Source organism: Macrotis lagotis, chromosome 5 (assembly GCF_037893015.1).
Source record: "Macrotis lagotis isolate mMagLag1 chromosome 5, bilby.v1.9.chrom.fasta, whole genome shotgun sequence".
Classification (NCBI taxonomy): Eukaryota; Metazoa; Chordata; class Mammalia; order Peramelemorphia; family Peramelidae; genus Macrotis; species Macrotis lagotis.
The window spans coordinates 55,666,584-55,690,786 of NC_133662.1; the positions used below are offsets into that span (position 1 = coordinate 55,666,584).

The following is a 24,203-nucleotide window of genomic DNA, read 5'->3' on the forward strand; positions in this document are numbered from 1 at the left end:
GATGGACTTACAATGAAATGGGAATTTCAAATGTTCCTGTTGAAACAACCAGAGCTGAACAGAAAGTTTGACCTTCAAGTACAGGACTCAGGTGAAGCATACAGATTAAAGAGGAGATGGGTAAATTATAAGGGGCTTAATGATGATGAACTTCAAGTATTCCACATAGAAAAATGATACCAATAATACTCATATGAACCTTCTCATTTAATAGAGCCAGTAGAAGGAGCTTTTATAGATTAAACACAGGAGAGCTGAATTTGAAGATATAATGTATTGTAAAAATGGAGTCAATGGCTAAAAAGGGAAATGTACAGGGAGTAAGAGAAAGGAGAGGTGGAATAGGCCAAGATTTTTTTTTTGCAATAATATGGAAGAGGGGGAGAAGGTGAGGGGGAATGAGGGAACCTTCACTCTCATCAGAAATGGCTCAGAGAGGAAACTGCATACCCACTCAATAGGGTATAGACAGCTGGAGAGAAGGGGGACGGGGGAAGGAAGTGATAAAGGAGATGTGAGTGATAAAGGAGAGGGTAGATTATAGGAGAGAATAGTCAAATATAACACATTTTCTATTTTTCTTTTTGCAAGGTGCTGGGATTGGGTGGCCCTTCCGGGACCATGGGGCCAGGTGGCTGCTGGGTCTCTGAGGTAGTATGTAGCTCTTGGCCCCCAGGGCCGGTGCTCTGTCCACTGTGCCACTCAGCTACCCTACAGCATATTTTAGAATAGAGACAGAGTGAAAGGAGGGAGAAAATATAATATATGGTAGTGGGAAGGAATGGAGAGAGAGGGAATTACAATCAACAGCAGCAACTGTGAAAAAATATGGAAGTAACTTCTGTGATGAACTTATGATAAAGAATGTGAACCACCCAAGATGGAGCTGATGGTATCAGAACAGACTGAAACATTTCTTTATTTTATTTCTCATGAGGTTCTACATTTTTGTGGGGGAGGAGGTACTATGTTTACTCATAAACAAGAATACTATAGCAATGTATAAAGTCATATTAACAAAAAAAAAAAGAAACCAGGAGAGATGGGAATTCAGGAAAGCATGGAAGGATTTGCATGAACTAATGCTGAGCAAGATAAGTAGAACCAGAAAAACACTGCACACCCTAACAACAACATGGGGGTGGATCATTATCCTTGATGTACTTGCTCATTCTATCAGTGCAACAATCAGGGACAATTTGGGGCTATCTGTGATAGAGAATACCAGCTGTATCCAGAGAAAGTTGTGGAGATTGAAAAAAAAAAGACCAAAGACTAGGAAAAAAACACATTATCTTATTATGTAATTTCGCTATCTCTTATACTTTATTTTTCTTCCTTAAGGATATTATTTCTCTCTCATAACATTCAACTTAGATCAATGCATACCATGGAAACAATGTAAAGACTAGCAAACTGTCTTAAGTGGGAGGGAAGGGAAGCAAGAATGGGGTAAATTTTTAAAACTCAAAAATAAATAAAATCTTTCATTACAAATGAAAAAATTAGAATTGGGAAAGTGGAAACTAATGACTCTTATAAGACATCAAAATCAAAACAAAATCAAAAGACTGGAAAAACAGAAAAAAATATAAAGTACTTCAGAGGAAAAACAACCAATCTGGAAAATAAATCCAGGAGAGATAAGAATTATTGGAATACCTGAAAGTCATGATCCAAAAAAAAAAGCCTGAACAATATCTTTCAGGAAATTAGTGAATGAAAATTCTCTAATTTCCTAGAACAAGAAGGCAAAATTGTCCTTGCAAGAATTCATCAATCACTGCCTGAAAGAAATTTCAAATTAAAAACTCCAAGAAATAATGCAGTCAAATTTCAGAATTATCAGCTCAAGGAGAAAATATTTGAGGAGAAAGAATTCAAATACCAAGATACAGTCAGAATTATACAGGACAGCTTAAAGAATCAGAAGACCTGGAATATAATGTTCCAGAGGGCAAAGATGTTTGGATTACAAATAAGAATCAACTATTCCTCAAAATTGAGCATAACAGTTCAGGGGGAAAATATAGACATTCAACAAAATAGGGGATTTCAAGCTTTACTGATTAAAAGCCTGGAACTGAGCAAAAATTTGGTCCTTAAATATAAGATTCAAGAACATTAAACAGGGAAAAAATGTAATTCAATAGGATTAAACTGTTTACATTTCTTCATAGGAAGATAATACTTGTAACTCTTGGAAACTGTATTTCTACTACGAAGATTAAAAGGGCTATACTTGGAGTGTTGGTTTAAGTAGATTATAATATAATATTTAAAAAAAATAAAATGGGGCAGCTAGGTGGTACAGTGGATAGAGCATCAACCCTGGAGTCAGGAGTACCTGAGTTCAAATCCAGCCTCAGACATTTAATAATTATCTAGCTGTGTGGCTTTGGGCAAGTCACTTAACCCCATTTGCCTTACCTAAAAAAAATTAAAATAAAAAAAAGGATTATACTGAAAGAAGGGGAGGTAAAAGATAGTAAATAACATCACATAGTAGAGGGAAAGAAGGGAAGACTCAGCACTAAAAGAATCTTACTCTCAAATAATTTGGCTCAAAGAGGGAATAATATATATTCAACTCAGTTTAGAAATTCATCTTACTCTACAAGGAAGTAGGAGGGAAAAGAGGAAAGTAAAAGGAAGGAAGGGCTGATCAAAAAGAGGACAGGAAGGTAGTGGTCAAAAGAAAAATACTGATTAAAGAGGGACAAAATAAAAGGAGAAGGTATAAATGGGGAAAAATAGGATAGAGAGAAATAATGAGTAATCATAATTGAATGTGAGTGGGATGAACTCTCCCAATAAAATGAAAGTAGATAATGGAATGGATTAAAAACCAGAATGCTACAATATGTTGTTTACAAGAAACACATCTGAAGCAGAAAGATACACAGAGAGTAAAGGTAAAAGGCAGGAGCAGAATATATTATTCTTCAGTTGCAAGAAAAACAGCATGAGTAGCAATTCTGATCTCAGACAAGCAAAAGCAAAAATAGACCTAATTAATGGGGGCCAAGATGATGGAGAGAAGACAGGCACAGTTTTAAAGTCTCCTGATCTCTTCCCCATCTATCACATGAAACAAACCTCTTAAAAGAAATCCGAACCAGGAAACCCAGAAAGAAAAGCCAGGAGAGGAAAATCTACCTCAGGATCTGTCTCCCGCAGCAGCCTTGGCTGAGTACCGGCAGGTGAGTCTGACCTCCTAGGGAAGTTCAGCCAGACCAACAGCTGAATCGGAACCGGGAGTCTGAGGGCCCGAGAGCCGGACCTGCTGGATCAGCAGTGGGGCTGGACAAAGGGGGCTTGGGTCCGTGGGGAAGCAGAGGTGCTGGTGTTGGTGCTGTCCCCCTGGAGTTTGGGGAAGGGGCTGTGGGGAGAGGCCTGGTGCAGGAGAGCTGCGGACACCATCCCTGGGCTCCTCAGGTCTGAGAAACTCTTGAGCACACGCCTCCATTGCACTGATGCAAGTTATTTCTGCCTCAGGCCCAGGTGTGTGAGCAAAAGAAGCAGCCCAGCTGAGGAATCACCTCAGACCAGGATAAAGCCCACCACTGATTGAAGGCAAATGAATTCAATAGCTCCAATTCCCTCCCTCAAGCAAAGGGAGAAGGCCTCACAACCAAGGTCACAGACACCCCAGAGAGGGCAACCAGCACCTCCTACTGGCCAGCCAGAGAAACTGCACTCAGTAAAGCCTTTAGAGATCCCAAGCCCAGGTGAACCAGCCCCACCCAACTCAAGGTCTTAGCATAATGAAGAAGGGTCAGCAGAAAGGTGGATCCATAGAAAAATTCCTGGAAGGGAAAGACCCCAACCCAGAGAGACTTGGAACCTCTGAGGAGAATACAATCTGGTCAACAGCACAGAAAGACTTCCTTGAAGAAATAAGGAAGGAGTTTAAAAATCAACTGGAAAATTTGGGGGAGACAATTAATACCTTGCAAAATGAGAATAATTCTCTCAGATCCTCAAATGAGCAAATGCAAAAAGAAATTCTCTCAAAACCTCAATTGGTCAAATGGAAAGCTCTTTCAAAAGTAGAATCGACCAATTGGAAAAGGTTAATGAAGAAAACTCCTCCCCCCCAAAAAATAATGGAGTCTACAGAAACTAATGACTCCACAAGACAGCAAGAGTCAGTTAAACAAAATCAAAAAACAGAAGCAAATGTGAAATACCTCATCAACAAAACCACTGACCTCGAGAATAGATCGAGGAGGGGAAACCTGAAAATTATAGGACTTCCTGAAAACATTGAAGAGGAAAAAAAGCCTGGACTTAATATTACAGGATCTAGTGATGGAAAACTGCCCTGACATCATGGAATCGGAGGGCAAAGTAGTTACTGAAAGAGTACATCGATCCCCACCAGAAAAAGATCCTAAAAGGAAAACACCAAGGAATGTTGTGGCCAAACTCCAGAACTATCAGATAAAAGAGAAAATCCTGCAAGCAGCCAGAAAGAAACAATTTAAATATCAAGGAGCCACAGTAAGGATCACACAGGACCTGGCTGCATCAACTTTAAGGAATCAAAGGGCCTGGAACGAGATATTTCGAAGAGCAAGGGAGCTTGGAATGCAGCCAAGAATTTACTTTCCTGCAAAGCTGAGCCTTCTCTTCCAGGGAAAAAGATGGACATTTAACGAAATGGAAGAATTCTAAAAATTTCTGATGAAAAGACCAGAGCTAAACAAAAAATTTGGATATCAAACAGGAGGTTCAAGAGACACATGAAAAGGTAAAAAAAAAAAAAGGGGGGTTGGTAAAAGGAAAAAAATGCAATCCAGCAAGTTGAAACTGGCTATATCCCAGCATGGGGGGGGGGGGTGTAGAGACTCTCATAAATCCTGAGAATCCTGAGAAATGCAACTCTAACAGAGAGACTATACCTAGCCAGAAATTCTGGACATCCATGACCTATCCATGAGACTGATATCTAATGGGATGTAACTGGCTTTAACTCCACCGGGGAGAAAGACTCTAATAACTCTCAGGAATTTGGACTCTATTCAACAGAATATATTGAACTAGAAGGGACAGACACTCAGAATTTTCTATGACTTAGATAGAATGATCTAAAAAAAAATACACTACCTCCCTAAAAAGGGGGACAGGAAAGAGACGGGAGGAGGGAGGGGATTGAATGGGACAAATCTCATTACACTAAGAGGTACAAAAAACCTATGGTAATAGAGGGGAAGAAGGGAGTAGAGGAGAAACACCTGAATCTTCTTCTCATCATACTTGGCTTAAAGTCAACCTACACATACTCAGTTAACTTATAAAACACCTAACCTTTCAAGAAGTAAAAGGGGAAAAGGGGAGGGGAGACAGAGAAAGGGAAGGGGAGTGGAGGAAATAAGGGGAAATAACAAAAGGAAGGGAAGGAAACAGGGAAAGGGGAAAGTAAGGGAAGGGTGTGATATAGGAGGGCAAACACACTGAAGGGGGTGGTATTCGAAAACAAAATACTGGGGAATATGGATAAAAGGGGGGGGGAAGGGGGTAAAATACAAACAGAGGGAAGATAGCATAGAGGGCAATAAAGAATTAGTAATCATAACCTTAAATGTGAATGGGATGAACTCTCCCTTAAAACGTAAGCAAATAGCAGAGTGGATTAAAAACCAGAATCCTACAATATGCTGCTTACAAGAAACTCATTTGAAGAAGAGAGATACATATAGAGTAAAGGTAAAAGGTTGGAGCAAAATATATTTTGCTTCAGCTGAAGTAAAAAAAGCAGGGGTAGCAATCCTTATCTCAGACAAAGCAGCAGCAAAAATAGATAGCCTTAAAAGAGATAAGGAAGGAAACTTTATCCTCCTAAAAGGTACCATAGACAATAAAGTCATTTCAATATTGAATATATATGCACCCAGTGGGACAGCACCTAAATTCTTAGAGGAGAAGCTGAAAGAATTACAGGAAGACATAGACAGCAAAACTCTACTAGTAGGAGACCTCAACCTCCTGCTATCAGATCTAGATAAATCAAATCATAAAACAAACAAGAAAGAAATTAGGGAGGTAAATAGATTATTAGAAAAATTAGATATGGTAGACTTATGGAGGAAACTGAATGGGGATAGGAAGGAATATACCTTTTTCTCTGCAGTACATGGAGGTTATACAAAAATTGACCATATACTAGGACATAAAAACCTAATGATCAACTGCAGAAAGGCAGAAATAGTAAATACATCTTTCTCAGATCACAATGCAATAAAAGTCATATGCAATACTGGGCCAAGGAGATATAGACCCAGAGCAAATTGGAAACGGAACAACCTCATCTTAAAAAATGAGTGGACCAAAAAACAAATTATAGGAAGAATTAACCATTTTATCCTAGATAATTGGCTGTGTGCAAAGGAGAGTACCATCTGTATCCAGATAAGGAGCTGTGGAGTTTGAACAAAGTACAAGGACTATTCCCTTTAATTTGGAAAAAAAACCCCAGATGTCTTATGGTTTGATCTGGTTACCTCTGAGAATTCTGTTCTCTTTAAGGATATGATTTCTCTCTCATCACACCCAATTTGGATGGAAGTACAACATGGAAACAAAGTAAAGACTGATGGAGTGCTATCTGTGGGGTGGGGGTGGGGGGGAAGCAAGACTGGGGGAAAACTGTAAAACTCAAATAATAGCTTTAATAAAAATTTAAAAAAAAGGAAATGACTTCAGCAAAAAAAATAGACCTAATTAAAAGTGATAAAGAAGGAAAACTACATTTTGCTAAGAGACACCATAAACAATGAAGCAATAACAACATTAAACATATATGTACCAAGTAATATAGCATCTAAATTCTTAAGAGGAGAAGTTAGAGGAAGAAATAGTAAAATTATTATGGGACCTCAACCTACCTCTCTCAGAATTAGATAAATCTAATCACAAAAAAAAAACAAGAAAGAATTTAAGATGAAAAGAATCTTAGAAAATTTAGATGTGATAACTCTCTGGAGAAAACTCAATAGGGATCGAAAGGAATATGCCTTTTTGTCAGCAGTACATAGCCAACTTCTCAGATAATGATGTGATAGAAATTACATGTAATAAAGGACCATGAAAAGATAAATTAAAAATTAATTGGGTCAAACAAATAATAGAAATCAATAATTTATTCTCAAAGGATGACAATAATGAGACAACATTGGGAGACAACAGTTCTTAGGGGACATTTTATGTCTCTAAATGTTTACACGAATAAAATAGAAAAAGAGGAGATCAAGGAATGGGGCATGCATCCTGAAAAACTAGGAAAAGAACAAATTAAAAATCCCCAATTAAATACCAGAAAATATGAAAATAAAGGAGAGATTAATAAAACAAAGAAAACTATTGAGCTAAAATAAAGCTAAGAATTGGATTTATGAAAAAAATCAAGAAAATAGATAAATTTTTCGCTAGTTTAATTAGAAAATAGAGAAGGAAATCAAACTACTGGTATTAAAAATGAAAAGGGTGAATTATCACTAATGAAGAGGAAATTAAATTAATAATCTGGAGCAATTTTGCCCAATCATATGCCAATAAAGCTGACAATCTGAGAGAAACAGATGAATATTTACAAAATTATAAATTGTTCAGAGTAACAAAAGAGGAAGCAAAATACTTAAATCCCCCCAATTCAGAAGAAGAAATTAAACAAGTTACTCTCCAGGGCCAAATAAATTGATAAGCAAATTCTATCAAACATTTAAAGAACAATTAATACCAATACTATATAAACTATTTGGATAAACAGGTGAAGAAGTACTATGAAATTCCTCTCATAACACAATTATGGTGCTAATACCTAAATCAGGAAAAGCCAGAGAAAGAAAATTATAGACTAATTTCTCTAATATGGATGCAAAAATTATACATAAAATAACAGCAAAGAATTTATGGCAATTTAACACCAGAATAGTTACACTATGAGAAAGTGTGATTTATACCAGGAATGCAAGGCTGGTTCAATATTAGGAAAACACTCAACATAATCAACCACATATCAATAACAAAACTAACAGAAATCACATGATTGTTTCAACAGATGCTGAAAGGGGCAGCTGGGTGGTGCAGTGGATAGAGCACCAGCCTTGGAGTCAGGAGGACCTGAGTCAAATCCCGCCTCAGACACTTATTAATTACCTAGCCATGTGACCTTGGGCAAGTCACTTAACCCCACTGCCTTGCAAAAAAAAACTAAAAAAAGAAAAAGAACAGTAGATGCTGAAAAAGCTTTTGACAAAACACAGCACTTATTCCTATTAAAAACCACTAGAGAGCAGAGGAATAAATGGATTTTTCCTTAAATTGAGAAGTAGTATCTAAAACCATCAGCTTATATGAAATGGAGATTAAGTTAAAAGCATTCCCAATAAGGTCAGGAGTGAAACAAGGATGCATGTCCATTATCAATACAATTATTCAATGATGTACTAAAAATGTTAATTTAGCTTTAAGAGAAAGTAAAGGAATCAGAATAGACAGAGAGGAAACAAACTATTATACTTTAAAGATGATATGATGGCACAATTAAAGAATCCTAGAGAATCAACTAAAAAAGGACTCGAAATAATAACTTTAGCAACTCACATAAATCATCAGAATTTCTACATATTACCAACAAAACAAACGTCCAGAGATGGAAAGAGAAATTCTATTCAAAATAACTGTAGATAATATAATTTAGGAGTCTATCTGCCAAGACAAACCCAGGAACTATAAGAATAAAATTACACTTTTCACCAAACAAATAAAGTTAGATCTAAACAAATGGAAAAATATCAATTGCTCATGAATAGGTCAAGCTAATAAAAATAACAATTCTCCCTAAATTAATGTATCTATTCAATTGTCATACCAATCAAACTATCTAAAAATCATATAAAACTAGAAAAAAATCATAAAAAAATTCATCTTGAGGAACAAAAGTTCAAGAATATCATGAGAATTAATGAAAAAATGGCAAAGGAAGGTGATACTAGCTAATAAAAAGTGATGGAGCAGTTGGACAGATTAGGTTCACAAGACATAACTATAATAATCTATTGTCTGATAAACTCAAAGACTAACTTTGGAATAAAATCTCACTATCTGACAAAAACTGCTGGAAAAACTGAAAAATAATATGGCAGAGACCAACATCTCCAACTCTGTATGAAGGTAAAGTGAAAATGGGTACACAATTTAGACATAAAGGGCATTACCAAGAGCAAGGAATCATTTAACTGTCAGATCTATGGAGAGAAAAATTTATAAACAAACAAGAGATAGAGAATATTATGAAATATAAAATAGATCATTTTTATTACATTTAATTGAAAAGTTTTTGCACAAATAAAACCAAAAATACAACCAAGATAAGAAGGAAAGCAGGAAATCGGCAAACAATTTTTACAACCAGTGTTTCTGATAAAGGCCTCATTTCTAAAATACATAGAACTGAGTCAAATTTCTAAGAATACAAGTTATTTCCCCACTTGATAAATGATCAAAGGATACAAAAAGGAAGTTTTCAGATGAATAAATTAAAGCTATCTATAGTCTGATGGAAAAAAATGTTCTATGTCACTATTAGAGAAATATAAATTTAAAAAACTCTGAGATACCATCTCATACCTATCAGATTGGCTAATATGAAAGAAAAAGGAAATGATAAATGTTGGAGGGGATGTGGGAAAACAGACACCAATGTACTGTTGAGCCTGTGAATTAATCCAACTATTCTTAAGAACAATTTGGAACTATGCTCAAAATGCAATAAAACTACATTCTTTGATTCAGTAATGCCACTACTAAGTTTATATCCCAGAGAGATCACAAAAAGGGGAAAAGTATCACATGAAAGAATATTCAAAGCAGCTACTTTTTGTGGTGGCAAAGAACTAGAAATTGATGCAATGTCCATTAATTGGAGAAAGGCTAAACGAGTTGTAGTATAGGAATGTAACAGAATATTACTGCTTATAAGAAATGATAATCAGTTTGATTTCAGAAAAACCTGGACAGATCTGAATGACCTGATGCTGAGTGAGGAAGCAGAGCATGAAAATACTGTACATCTCAGAGATCAAAGACAATTCTAAATGACCTCTTATGAAAAATGCTATTCACATCCAGAGAATGAACTACAGAATCTGAATGCAGAACAAATCATACTATTTTCACTTTTTTAAAATTTGCTTTTTGTTTTTTTCCTTATCTTGGGTTTTTCCCTTTTGTTTTGATTCTTCTTTCACAGTGTAACTAATATGGGAATATGTGTAACGTGAATACATACATATACATATATATATATATATGTATATAACCTATATCAGATTACTTGCTATCTTAAGAGGGAAGAGGTGAGGAAGAAAGCTTTACAGAAACGAAAGTTGAAAATTATCCTCATATGTAATTGGAAAAAATAAAGAAATGGCTTTATTAAAAAAAAAAAGAACAATAAAAACAACAGAAATACTCTATTCCTGAGCAAATAAGCATTAATGCTATATAATGGAAAAAGAATTAAGCTGCAATAAAAGTTCAATATTTAGATTACTTATCAAAACAGGAGAATCTTTTAAGTAATCCAGATCAGTCAGGAAAAAAAAATCTTAGAAACTGAAAAATGTATTGAACATTCTAGACATATACTATCTTATTTAAAAATAGAAAAACTTTTAACACTCTGAAGCTGCCAAACCTAGAATTTATCCTAGAAATGTGCAAAGTTTATAAGGAACTAAACATTCTCTCATATTTTAAAGCTTATTTATAGCTTAGCCCTAAAATGATAAAGTATTTCTCAGAAAGGACTATTTAAAAAAAATAAAGTATTTGTCATCAAAGTCCTTGGCACTGTCAAATCATTCAAAATCATACATCAATATTTTAACAGTTGAAATGATGTTAAAAAAGCAGGATTACTAAAAGCTTTAATACTGCACATTAAGGACCATGGGACCTTTCTGTCTGATGTAGATGAGACCCTTCAATTTTCACTATCTCCTCTTCTCTGAGAGTAACTACGGAACTTTTCTATTTGTTTCCCCCATTTAATATAGTGTTTTGCATATAGTAAGCACTTAATAAATATTTTGTATTCCTTCCAAGTATCCCGGACTAAAATATTTGAAGAACAAACAGGAAAAGTAAACTTTAGGTTCCTGTTAAGTAACAGGGATCTGAACACACAGCTCATGAAACCACTGAAAACACTGCATCACAAGTAATCTAAAAAAAAAGTGAAAGTTTCAATAAAAAAAGATTGAAAACTAAATCTGAACAAATGAAAAACAACAATAAAGTAGTAAGCAAAATAGCTAATTTTTATATAACACTGAGGGATTAATAAAGAAAACTCTTCCATGTCCCCTGAATAACCTCCTTGCATGAAGAACAGTCTATCGAATTGGGATGATGACCAGTCCCAAATCAGTGAGTGTTCCAAGAACTTGGCCAGTTCCAAGGATGTGCAGTTATCACTCTAGGCTGTGGCCACACTTCTCTTGTTATGTAAAACATTGGTATATTGCCTTCTTTGTGTAGAGAATATACTTAAGGCTCACACTGAGAAAGGGAAGTTTGGAATCCCATTTCTACAGAGGATGCTCTATCAGGAACTTTCCTAGTCAGGACCCTGAAAGCTGCTAAGATTCCCATTAGATCTTCATATGTCAGTGCTTCTCAGACTGGTGATGTTCTCTATTCTTAGTTATACAGCTTTAACTCTATCTCTTATTACTGTCAGTGATTTTATAGTGCTTTCCTGAACTGATAATGATTCCTATTCTCATTCATACTGCTTTAGTTTACTGCCTCTTAATACTGTTAAAGAAGTTATTCTGTTCCTATGGTGATAAGGGAAATTGCCCCCTCCCCATTTTGTAATAAATTTTGTCTTTTAGTCTTTCCATTTTAAGGCAAACAGATTAAGTTACTAGCTCAGGGTCACAAAGTTAACGTTTCTGCGATCAAATTTGAATTCTGGTACTCCTAATTCAAAATCAGTGCTCTATCTAATGTTCTATCGAGTTGCCTGAGATGATATCATTAAGGGTCACTAACAATAAAATATATAACCTTAAATAGGACACCAGTGTTCTGTGATTCTAGAAAAACAAAATAATAGTCAATAGCCTCAAATTCATCTTAAGACTTTGGAAAATCAATTCCGATTTCTGCATTTCTGAAATGCTTACAATAGAATTATGGAAACTCTTAGAAATCTTCTAGTTCAATTTGCCTGTTTTATAGATATTAAGGTACAAAGATGAAATAACTTTCACTTGCCACACAACTAAGTAATAACTGATCCATAACTAGAACTCAGGTTTCTTTATTACCAGTCCAGGGTGTTTTCCTTATCATGATGCCTCTAAAAGAAGTCTGGTGCAGAGCTTGAATAGAGAACCCTGATCTTAAATACTTTATCCTCCAACAAATAGACCAATCAGTCAAAAGTACTTCCAAATCAATATTTACCATTGTTAAAGGATTAAGACCTCCAATCTTATCCTGCAAGTCCCACAAGTTTCAGAAAAAAACCAAGCTATAAAAGCCTAATAAGGAGCATTTTAAATGTTTTCAGATGAGGAAATACTTCATGTCTACACTTGTTTGCCTGCAACACTCCAAAACAAAACAAAAACATAAATTTGAATCTGTTACTAAAATGTTTAACCCACATAAATTTTTCTAAGCATTTTAATTCTGGGTTGAATATGCTATGTGATTTATTACCTTAAATGTACCATTTTGATTTTTCATATAAGAAACCAAAAAAATGTCCACTGGAAGAAGTGCTGATGTGATGAGTGCAATTGCCAGGGAAAAAATTGCTGTTATGGTAGAAACAACTTCACTTTCTCGTTGACTTTGGTATTTCCGAACATATACCCAGCAGAATGCCAAAATTGCCTAAAATAAAAAAAAAAGTTACTATAATAACCAGATTCCCAAAGATACACAGATACACATTATTTTCTTTTTAAAAAGTCTTATTTAGTATTTTATTTTTCCTGTTACATATAAAATTCCTCACTGAAAGTAAGCAATTTGAGATGTTATGTGTAAGTCATGCAAAACATTTCCATAATAATCAAGCTATAAAAGAAAATATAGACTTCTCCCAAAATAAAGAAATTTCAAAATAAAATAAAAATTATGCTTCAATCAATACATATTATTCACTTTTTTCAATATTTTAATTTTTCCAACTACATGCAAAGATAGTTTTTAACAATCTTTTTTTTATAAGTTTTTGAGTTTTACTTTTTCTCCCTACTTTCCCTTTCCCCTTCCCTGATAGAAAGCAATCTAATATAGGCTATAAATGAATAACTATGTTAAGATTATATTCATATTAATCATATTGTAAAAGAAACAAATCAAAAAGAGGGAAAAAACTATTAGAGAAAAAAATCCCATAACATATAAAACAAATTTTAAAAACTGAAAAAAATATAAGCTTTAGTCTGCATTCAGAATCCATAGATCCTTCTCTGGAAGTGAATTTTTCACACCATTCACTTCCAGAGAAGGATCTATGGATTCTGAATCCAAACCAAAACTTATACTCTTTGCAAGGTTAAGTGGCTTGCCCAAGGCCACACAGCTAGGTAACTATTAAGAGTGTCTGAGGTCAAATTTGAACTTAGATCCTCCTGACTTCAGGTCCGGTGATCTATCCATTGCCCTACCTAGCTGCCCCTCCATGATAATTTCCGGCATATTATTATTCAGGTTCTTTTTTCTGATCTTGGCTTTAGGGTATCCCAATAATTTGTAAATTATTTTTCCTGGATCTATTTTCCTTTTTCTTTTTAGGCTTTTGCAAGGCAAATGGGGTTAAGTGGCATGCCCAAGGCCACACAGCTAGGTAATTATTAAATGTCTGAGACCGGGTATGAACCCAGGTACTCCTGACTCCAGGGCCGGTGCTTTATCCACTGAGCCACCTAGTCACCCCGTGGATCTATTTTCTAAGTTGGTCATTTTTCCTAAGAGGTACTTTACAATTTTTTTCTATTTTTTTTCAGCCTTTGGTTTGGTTTGATGGAATCTTAGTGTCTCACAGTCATTCATTTCCATTTGTCCAATTCTAATTTTTAAGGTTTTATTTTCTTCAGTTTCCAATTGGTTAATTTTATTTTTCAGTTGGCCAATTTTACTTTTATAATTATTTTTCTTCAATTAATTTTTCATTAACTCTCCCGCATGATTCCCATTTCTTTTCTCCATTTTTCTTCCTCTTTTCTTTTTTTTTTTATTTTGCAAAGCAAAGTAACTTGCCCAAGGTCACTCAACTAATTAAGCATTAAATGTCTGAGACTGGATTTAAACTCAGATCTTTCTCCTGGGCCAGTGTACCACCTAGTTGCCCCTCTTCTTTGGTTTTCAAAATCCTTTTTTGAGCTCTGAGATCAGTTCAGAGGTTTGACATGTAGGCATTTTGTCACTGCTTTCCTCTTCTGAGATGGCATTTTTATTTCCCCTAACAGAATAGTGACTGTCACTGGCTGGTGCTTTGCTTTCCTGGTCATTTTGTCAGTTGAGCTCTGTTCTTGTGGTAGAGGGTATATAGTCCCAAGCTTTTTTTGATGGTTGCTAGTCCCTGGCTTTCCACTCTAGCATTTCCAGTGTTCCCTGCACTAGGGCAGCCCAACACAGCACCAGCTTCCCAGGGTTCAAAACCTTGCTCTTCAAGCAGGAGTTGAGACCCTCAATGCTGGGGGGACTAGCTGCACTGGGGGTAATAGCCTCCTGCTAGTTTCTCAGCAATCTTGCCTACACTGAATTATACTTCTCTTTGATCCATGGAAGACACCTTTTCCTGAAATTCCTCTAAGATATCTCACTGGAAAGTTGTTCACTGATTTTTTTTTGGTGGGTTATGTCACTTTAGGATCTCTTTAGAGGTTTCATTCAAAATTGTTTTGGGAAAAGCTTCAGGAATTTCTGAGTTTTGACCTATCTTGGCTCTGCCTTGGAAGTTCCTGATACATATTATTTTCAAAATATGTGAAAAGTAGCACTCTGCCTGCCCAGAGAGTGACTATGGATTTGTATCATGAGTGTTAAGTCAAATGCACTTTAAGATGGGTGAAGACAACTTATCACTAGCATGGTGCTCCTTTAAACTAGCCTGGCATCACAAGAAATTAGCCAATCTATTTCATGAATGCAACACAATCCCAATCACTGTGCTTCAAAAGGAGGTACCTACTGAGCACTAAACCCTAACATAGCAGCACAATTTAATACCTGATGGATTCATACATATTGCCATTATAGCTAGTTTGAATTTTTTTTTCTCCTCATGTCACTAATCTAAGGGTGTTAATTAACTATTGCTCTATCCTAGAAAGATATTTGCTAATGGAACATCAGAGAGTGATATCAGAAACCAAATTCAACTTGAGTCACTTGATGACAGAAACAGGTTAAGAAGTACAGCTGAAAATTATAGATAACTACATGCAATTAACACATTAAAACACTAGAGTTTGTTTTTTAAACACATTAGATCTTGATGAACTCTTGGACATATATTTGGACGATCTGTCAGAAGGAAGCATAGTAGGAACACGAGTATGATATAAATAATTATATAATGACTTCAAGTCTCTAAAACCTCTTTTAAAGGTGTCCCAAAGCTCCCTTGTTAAATCACTAACAATCATTAACTGTACCTTACCAGACAGGTGCAGTACAGCTTTCTTCCTGAAGGCTAGGCTCTCCACCTCTACCTCTAGCTCTCTTCAAGAGAACAGATGTTTGGGACTTTCATTTGATCCATGGGGTTTTTATGCCATTAAGCTATTAATGTCCCAATGACATAAATGAGAACATTAGCCTAAAATTTAGTGGAAATAAAGTCACAGTCCAGAAACTGTCTTTATTTTATGGGCTGTCTTTATTCTATGGCCTGAGCTACCTTTATTCTACTACTTCAATATACCCTAATAAAATAAAATAAATAGAACTATAAACTAAGAAAAATAAGTTTTTCCTCCTGATAATGTATGTCTATTCAATAGCACTACCACCTATAATCTTGGAAGATTAAGACCAAGTCCCATTTTCATACAGTTGTACCAATTCTTCCAACACAGCATCTCTTTCACTTATCTCCTTCCTTTATACTCTCACAACCACCACCAACACCACCATATTTTGAATCCTCATAATCTCATGGTTAGGTTGCCACAACAGTATCCTAATTATGTTCTTGCCTTCTTCAGTCAATGTATCATGGTCACTGCTGCCTGATTAATCTTTTGAAAACATTCCTGATCAGGTCACTCCTCTAACCATATACCCAATTGCTCCTTGACATCTATTTAGGAAAACCTTCAAATTCCATTCCTTCATACAAGGCTAGAAAGGCAATTTAGAACAAAACTATTGAGTGTAAGATCTTCTACTAGTCATCTGCATAAAACCTCTAAACTAATCTACTTTAAGAGTTGTCATTCTCTTCTTCCTCCCCCCTAATGCTCCCCAAAATGCTACCTACCCCACTCCTCCACCTATCTAACTTCTACTAACAGTCTGTCAGTGTCATTTTCCCACAGTACCTTGCTTTTCTACACTTCAGTCCACAATAACCTAATCTGTGAATGAAAAAACATTTATTGCTTGTGATACACTTTGGTGATTATCTCTGGTCTTGTGATCTCTTTTAGGGTTGCTGCCACTATTATTAAACTGTTAAAGTTCATCCTGTCTTAACTCCTACTAGATAAGCTAAGGTCAATCATACCTTATACTTCTTTGTAATCTTATTCCACCAAGTAGAGAGCTCTGCAAACAATAAAAAGTATTTAATTATTTGCTAATTAAACTATTCATTTTAGAAACAAGTCATATCCTATTCTGGAAAGGAATTATTTCTAAATTCGAAAATTGGTTAATTTAATTCCAAAAAAATCAGTATGAAAAGGGAAATCAGTATGAAAGGGAAGTAAATTATCAGTAATAGTATAAAGTAGCATTTGCTTTATGTTAGAAGATAATGCCTGGGGTGGCTAAGTAGCGTAGTGGATAAAGCACCGGCCTTGGAGTCAGGAGTACCTGGGTTCAAATCTGGGCTCAGACACTTAATAATTACCTAGCTGTGTGGCCTTGGGCAAGCCCCTTAACCCCATTTGCCTTGCAAAAACCTAAAAAAAAAGACAAATGGGCCCAAATCCCATTGACAATTACTCTTTGCAAAATCTTGAAGAATAAATCTGAGCCTTAATTTCATATGGAAAAGTGAAACTACACACACACACACACACACACACACACACACACACACACAAATCCTATTTCCCCTTAAAGGTTATTATAAGCATCAAATCAGATAGAGATAGGCCTAAAAGCTCTTACAATCTTAGTAGCATGTCAATTCTGTGGTAGTTATCTTCACATGCATATGTATCAAAAAATGGGCTAGCTCAGTCTCTACCCTAGTTGAGAAGGTCTCTGTAAGGTGAATGCTGGGATTTCATACTACATATAGTTTACTTAATTTTTAGTTGTGTTTTTTGGAATGTATATTATTGAACATGGATTTTTTTATACAAGAAAATGTGCAAAAGTTGTAGCTCTTAAACAGCATATTTAAATGATGGAGTTATTGTGGTGATTGTAAGCCTAACGAAATTCATCATTTCATTTATTTTTTTAGACAAGCTCAATCAGAGAATGTTTTTCTTGATTGGACATGTTATAAGGGTTTGGTTTGGTTTTTTTGAGTTGGAGCAAAATCTTCTGACTCTATCCCCCTTCATCTCATGCTGAGCTCTACCTTATCACTCAGGTCTTATGCTATTATTGTCTTCTTGACCCTTGCCTCAAATGATGAAATGGTTTTACTCCATCTTTATCATGGGTAATTTCTCAACCTAAACAAGCAATCTCATTCCATCTATTTTCTCCTCTAGCAAACTACTCCCCTCTGTCATCACTACTGTATCACTTAGCTTTAACCTCACAATCCATTATCTCCTTTCCTCCCTCACTTACAGACATGTCTATGACTCCTTCATCCTCAAAAATAATCATCCGATACCTCTACCATCCTCACTATCATTTTAGGTCTCTTTCTGCCCTTTTGACTAAACTCCTTGAAAAAGTTTTCTTTAATAGGTATCTCCACTCTCTCTTCTTACTCTTAATTTCTTACAATCTATCCCCCCAACCTCACTGTTCCACCAAAACTGCTCTCTCCAAAGTTACCATGGATCTTTTAATTCCAAATTATTTTATTTGAAGACTTTCCGATACAGCATTGACCTGACCTTATTTCCTAGGTGAATTAAACTGGATAAATCCCAGACTCCATCATGGAAAGTGTACAATAGTATCTAGTAAAAAAAATACAAGACTTTATTTGTAACTGCAGCTTAAGATTGTCTGACAAAAGTGGGCAAAATTAACTAGGAGACTAAAGCAATAGCATAGAGAAGAAAAAAGTACAGGAGAAAGTTTTGAAGGAAAAGGTTTTCATATTTAACAGGAAAATGAGTCCCAGGATCATAGTGCTAAAATTCTTAACCTGGAATCCATGAATATATTTTAATATTTTGATAACTGCACTATGATTCTATGCTTTATTTTGTGAATTTAAAACCCTATTCAGAGAAGGTATCCATAGGTTTCTCCAATCTACCAAAGTGGTCAATGACACAAAAGAATCTATGATTCACCTAAAAAAAAATGTTCAAAGATTCTACAAATTCCCATTTGCCTCGCAAAAAAAAAAAAACCTAAAAAAAATTATCTATGATTCAGAATATCCCAAAGGAAAGTACACTACTTAGGAGAAAAGGAAGTTTCTTTTTTTTGTGGTTTGTATCGACCATGTCAACCACAGGGTCTGGCATTTAGAAAGTCCTTAGTTGCTTTTTTTTTTAATATTTTAAGGATGATGAACCACATGAGGCAACTAATTGAAACCTCTCCATTTTACAGGTTGAAAAAATGAGTCAAGTGGCTTTCACAAGATTGCAGGCTAAGGAGGAATTAGAAGTCAGGTATGGCAAGCATATCATTTTATACACGGGGAAAAGCCAAACTCTGAGAAAATAATCAATTAAGCATCTAATAAGCAACAGGCACTGTTCTAAAAAAAAAAAAAGGGAAGGGGGCAGCTAGGTGGGCAGTGGAGTCGGGAGGACCTCAGACACTTAATAATGGCCTAGCCCTGCGACCTTGGGCAAGCTACTTAACCCCACTGCCTTGCAAAAAACAAACAAAACAGAAACGCAGGGAAGTTCGGCTCCGGTCCCTGGACATCAACGCAACATTACTGAGGAGGGCTGAATCTGATCCAAGTGTAAAATAGAAAATATAAAATATTCAAGTGTCATTGGAAAAGATATAAAATATAAAAAAAAGACCCCCCAAGACACACCCACAATGCAAAATAGATCACGTCACTTCGAGACCTTCCGGCACCCATGGCTACTTAGGGGTGGGTGCCGCTGTAAGGTCCCCCCCAAATGCCCGGGCCCCGGGGGTCTCGGTGGTGCGCGTCTGTAACCAGAGAACTCCGGGGGGCTCGGGGCTCCCTCCGCGATCGCGCGCGTTCGACGTGCTTTCTTATGGAGCCGCGGGGGCGCGCTTCGGCGGGCCGGCAGCCCCCCGCCCCGGGGCGGCCCCGCTCCCCTCCCCCCGGCTCCGGGCACGGCCCGGGAGGCCTCCCGGCAGCCCCAACGGCGGCGGCGGCAGCGGCGGCGGCGGCGGCGGCGCCCCCTCCTCCTACCAGCAAGAGCAGCCCGAAGATCCACCAGCCGATCACCAGCTCCGCGTAGGCGGACCCGCTGCCCGCCGCCGCCGCCGCCGCCGCCGCCATCTTCGCTTCCGGTCCGGGAATCCCCCCGCGAGCCGCCCCGAGGGTCAGCGGCCGGGGGCGTGGCCTCCGGGCGGCGAGCGGCCCGGCCCTCTAGCGTCCCCTGCCGACGGAGCCCCGCGGGGACTGGGGGCGGGGAGCGGAAGGGGTGGGCCCTGGGCTCGCCGAAGCGGTTACGTCACAACCCCTCCCCCTCCCCGGGCCGCGCTCGCCCCCAGCTGGCGGCTGGTGATGCTGCGGGGAGCCACGGCCCGGACGGACCCGGAGTCTCCAGGAATGAAGAAAGTGTCCCCAGCGTCCCATCGCTTCACAAGTGTTTCCCTTGCAGCCACCCCGTGGCCACAGGTGATGCAAGCACAGTCCTAGGCCTTTCACAAGGGACCGAATGGAAGCCCTTTCTCGGGATCACACACCCTGCCCTTTCAAGTAGCCTCTTGCTATTGGACAGCGTGTGGATAGTGTACAGGGGCGGGGGCATCAATAAGCAAAATTTATAATCACTTAAAGTGAGAAGTCAAAATGGTCTTAGACGTGACCTCATTTTACAGATGAGAAAATTAAGCGGAGCTGAGCTGCTGAATCAAGTGGCCCAAAGACTTCCACTTTGTGCTCATTCTCCTTGATCTCTTAGATGGACATTCAGGTTGAAAATTAAATTCTTTTATTCCTCAGATCATTACTAAGAAGAAAAGTATTCATCTATAAGAAAATATTTATAGCAGCGCTTTTTTGGAAGTAGATTCTGATTCTAATGACTTAGAAATAAAGGAGATGCCCAGTCGTTGGACACATTATGGTATATGAATATCCCAGAGGTCAATTTACCTTATTAATGATAGACCAATCAAATTATCAAACAGCCCTTTAAAGAATTTGACAAAATGCTAAAATTCAGTTGGAGAAACAAAACATCTAGAATATCAAGGGAAATAATTGAAAAAAAGGTAGGAATTAAGCACTTCCAGTCCTTAAATTATGTTATAAAGAACAGCTGCCATTTGTTAATGGTTAAAAAGAAGTAGTTCAATGGAACAGAATAGATGAGAGAATTAGAAAAACTGGATGGGGCTGCTAGGTGGTGTAGTGGATAAAGCACCGGCCTTGGAGTCAGGAGTACCTGAGTTCAAATCCGGTCTCAGACACTGAATAATTACCTACCTGTGTGGCCTTGGGCAAGCCACTTAACCCCATTTGCCTCGCAAAAACCTAAAAAAAGAAACAAACACTGGAACTTAATAATTCAGTTTTTGCATACCCCAAAACATAAATTACTAGGAAATGCTTAACATTTGATGAAAACTGTTGGGGGAGATTGAAAAGCAGTCTTGGCTATATTATTAGTTTGGGTTTTAGACCAATATATTATGCCACATTCCAAAGTCAATTTAAAATGGATATTCTTTTCCCAGCTATGGATAGGAGATGTATTATTGCTAACCAAACATGATAGAGAAGCAAGATTAAATACTTTTAATTAAATTACATAGAAGATTTTTCACAAACAAAATGCATCTAAAGTTAAGTGAAGTACTTAAATAGGAGAAATTTTATACCAAGTGTTTCAGATAAGGATTTGATATTCAAAACTATAAACAAAAGATACATAACACTAAAAACTCCAATAGAAAAGTGGTCAAAAGATTTGGAAAGAACAATTCTCAGAAGAACTGAGAACTCTTAATATTTGTATTAAAGAATGCTCCAAATAACTAATAATAAAAGAGATGCACATTAAAGCAATCTTAAGATTTCATTTCACACTCAGTATGTTGATAAATATGACAAACAGGTGAATACTCAGTCAATGCTAGGTTTGGGGGGAGAATTAAAAGAAAACAGGCACTTTCCAACATTGTTGGAAAAACTGTGAATCAATTCAACCATTCTGGGATGTATTTGGGAATTAGGCAAATAAAGAGACTAAAATGTTAATACCCTTTGATTCAGAGATTCCTTTAATAGGAGTTTAATCCCAAAGGAGTCACTCATATCCACCCAGATATTTATAGCAGCATTTTTAAAATTAGCAAATAACTGAAAGCCTATTAATGCCCATCAGTTGGGGTATGGCTAAATAAAATGTATTACATGAATGTAAGGTTATATGTTTTATAAGAACTAAGTTGAAAATACAGAAAAACAAAAATAATGACTTACATGAACTGATGCAGAAAGAGCCAAGCAAAGAGAATATACAAAAGGAAAACAACAATGCAAATAGAACAACTACCACAAAATAAGAGTCCATTTTGCAAAATTGCAAGAACAAGAATGGCTCCAAAAAGAGAGAAATTAAAGATACTGTCACCTCATTCCTTTGAAGATGGGAGTAGTCTATCAGTTGGTGCAATGCATACATTTTTAAACTTTTAAAATATATTTATAGGCTTTCCTGGTTTTTTATATTATATCTTCTTTCTTAAAAACTTTATTTCTGATTTGGGATGCCAATAAAAAGGTATTTTTTCTAAAAAAAATGGAATGTTACAAAATTACAGAGAACAAGCATGTGACCTCAAAACAGAGAAATCATCCCCACCACAGCTCCTTTGGGATAAAATGTACAAAGGTATAGAACATTATGTATATTTTAGACATTTCAATAATTTGATCAGTTTTGATGATTTTTTAATCTTCTGTATTTTTTCTTTTTTCTTCAAAACTAATCTTTGTTATAAGAAGGATATTTGAAAGGGTTAGGAAGAAAGATTCTGGAAGAAATTTTGATTCTATAAAAATATTTTAAATGTATTTTTCTAAAGAAAAAACTTGCTCACTTGTAAGCAGTTTAGCACAATATTAGATAATAATGATAATCTAAGCCTAATTTCAGTTTAAGAGGAAGTAAGTGTGGTATCTCAATTATCTAAAATTATGTATTATCTCATATCCAGTTATGATATTAACTTTGTGATCTCTGGTATTTTTCCACATCAACAGTGGTTGCAAAATGTCTGTGACTTATGGTATAATGGAACTAGGATCTAATTCCATCTGTATCTCCTTAGGTAAGTCATTTAAGTATACTGGGCCACAAATTTTTCATCTGCAAAATGGGGAGAGTTGGTTTAGATAACTTCAAGGTTTTCTTCTAACCTTAAAATTCTATAAATCTAGATTCACAACTGTATCCATGGAGAAAAATTTGTATGAGTTCATATTAACACCATACTCTGTCATGCACAGTGATTACAGTGAAAAGGAATGAGCATAAACTTCCTAGAAGAGATAATGTTGAGGTATAATGTCCTAAGATTGCTTACAAAATTCTACATATAGAAGGTATAAAATAGAAGAAATTAAAGACCTTTTGGGGGGCAACTAGGTGGCACAGTGGATAGAGCACCAACCCTGGAGTCAGGAGGACCTGAGTTCAAATCCAGCCTCAGACACATAATAATTACCTAGCTGTGTGACCTTAGGCAAGTCTCTTAACCCCATTGCCTTTCAAAAACTTAAAAAAAAAAGGAGGCCTTTATTTAGCCTTTGAGGTGGAGCTCATTAAAATACCATATTTATAAAATTGATTACATCTCATTTAACATTCAACAAGAATGTATGCCTCTCCCATTCCACAGGGACAAAGGAATATAGAAAGAAAAATGAAACAGCAAAGAACAGTTAAACAGAAAATTAAATACAAAATATTACAAAGTAGATAGTAATTTCTCTGGGAGGGGACACTAGCAACTGGAGGGTTAAGGAAAGGCTTCTGGTAATAGGTGGTCCTTGAATTTAACTTTGGGAAAAACTAGAGGTAAGGAGTATATTCCAAATGCTAGAAAACTCACTTAGGTAGGAAATGGAATATTTGGCATTCAGTAAATCGTGATTTGGGCAGAAGATAAACTATATGAAGAGTAATTTGCAATAAATCTAGAAAAGTAGACTGAAGCTAGATTGTTCGTAGTGTTAAAGACCTAAAGCAGGTTTCTGTATCTCCTTTATGGTATGTGGGCAACATCTTTGGACTGGCTACTTGTTTGTTCACTGGCATTTCCTTGAGGATGAATTATTGAATCAAAAGATTCTGGATGGTTACTTTGACCTAAGTCTATTTTAGAGTTGAGTGGCACCCCAGAACAAATCTTCAAAAGACTAGGGAGCTGTGCATGTACAGAAGATAGAGATCAGAATTGGGTTCCTAAGGGAGGAAGAACCTGCCCTTCTAAATATTTTCCCCAGAAAAATATTTTGCTTTAAGGATGGCAGCAAAGAGGGGAAAAAAAGAGCTCTCAGAACCAGCCTTCTGGAAAGAAAAGGAATTCCACCAGAGATCCCAAATCCAATTTCTTTTGAAGAAAAGAAGGGCAAGGTAAATCACCCTTGTCTACAGTGATCTGAGGAGCTCAAAAAAAAT

The 24,203-nt window shown here is 36.5% G+C and overlaps 1 protein-coding gene and 1 long non-coding RNA gene across 4 annotated transcripts in view; one reads left to right on the top strand and one right to left on the bottom strand.

Moving 5' to 3' along the window:
• LMBRD1 (LMBR1 domain containing 1) overlaps positions 1 to 19,970 on the bottom strand; it is a 201,901-nt gene extending 181,931 nt beyond the window's left edge. The window contains exons 1-2 of one of the 2 annotated variants that reach the window (XM_074237297.1): positions 19,757 to 19,970; positions 12,742 to 12,918 (exon numbers count right to left, since the gene is read on the bottom strand). In XM_074237297.1, coding sequence (XP_074093398.1) covers positions 12,742 to 12,918; positions 19,757 to 19,846 — 267 coding nt within the window. In that variant the 5' untranslated portion in view covers positions 19,847 to 19,970. Of the gene's footprint in view, positions 1 to 12,741; positions 12,919 to 16,765; positions 16,807 to 19,756 lie in introns of those variants that run through there. The other variant, XM_074237298.1, reaches the window with a different exon arrangement.
• Positions 19,825 to 24,203, top strand: part of LOC141523804 (uncharacterized) — an 89,833-nt gene continuing 85,454 nt past the window's right edge. For both annotated transcript variants that reach the window (XR_012478603.1, XR_012478604.1), the window contains exons 1-2: positions 19,825 to 20,188; positions 22,784 to 22,851. This is a non-coding gene — a long non-coding RNA (uncharacterized LOC141523804). The remainder of the gene's footprint in view (positions 20,189 to 22,783; positions 22,852 to 24,203) is intronic.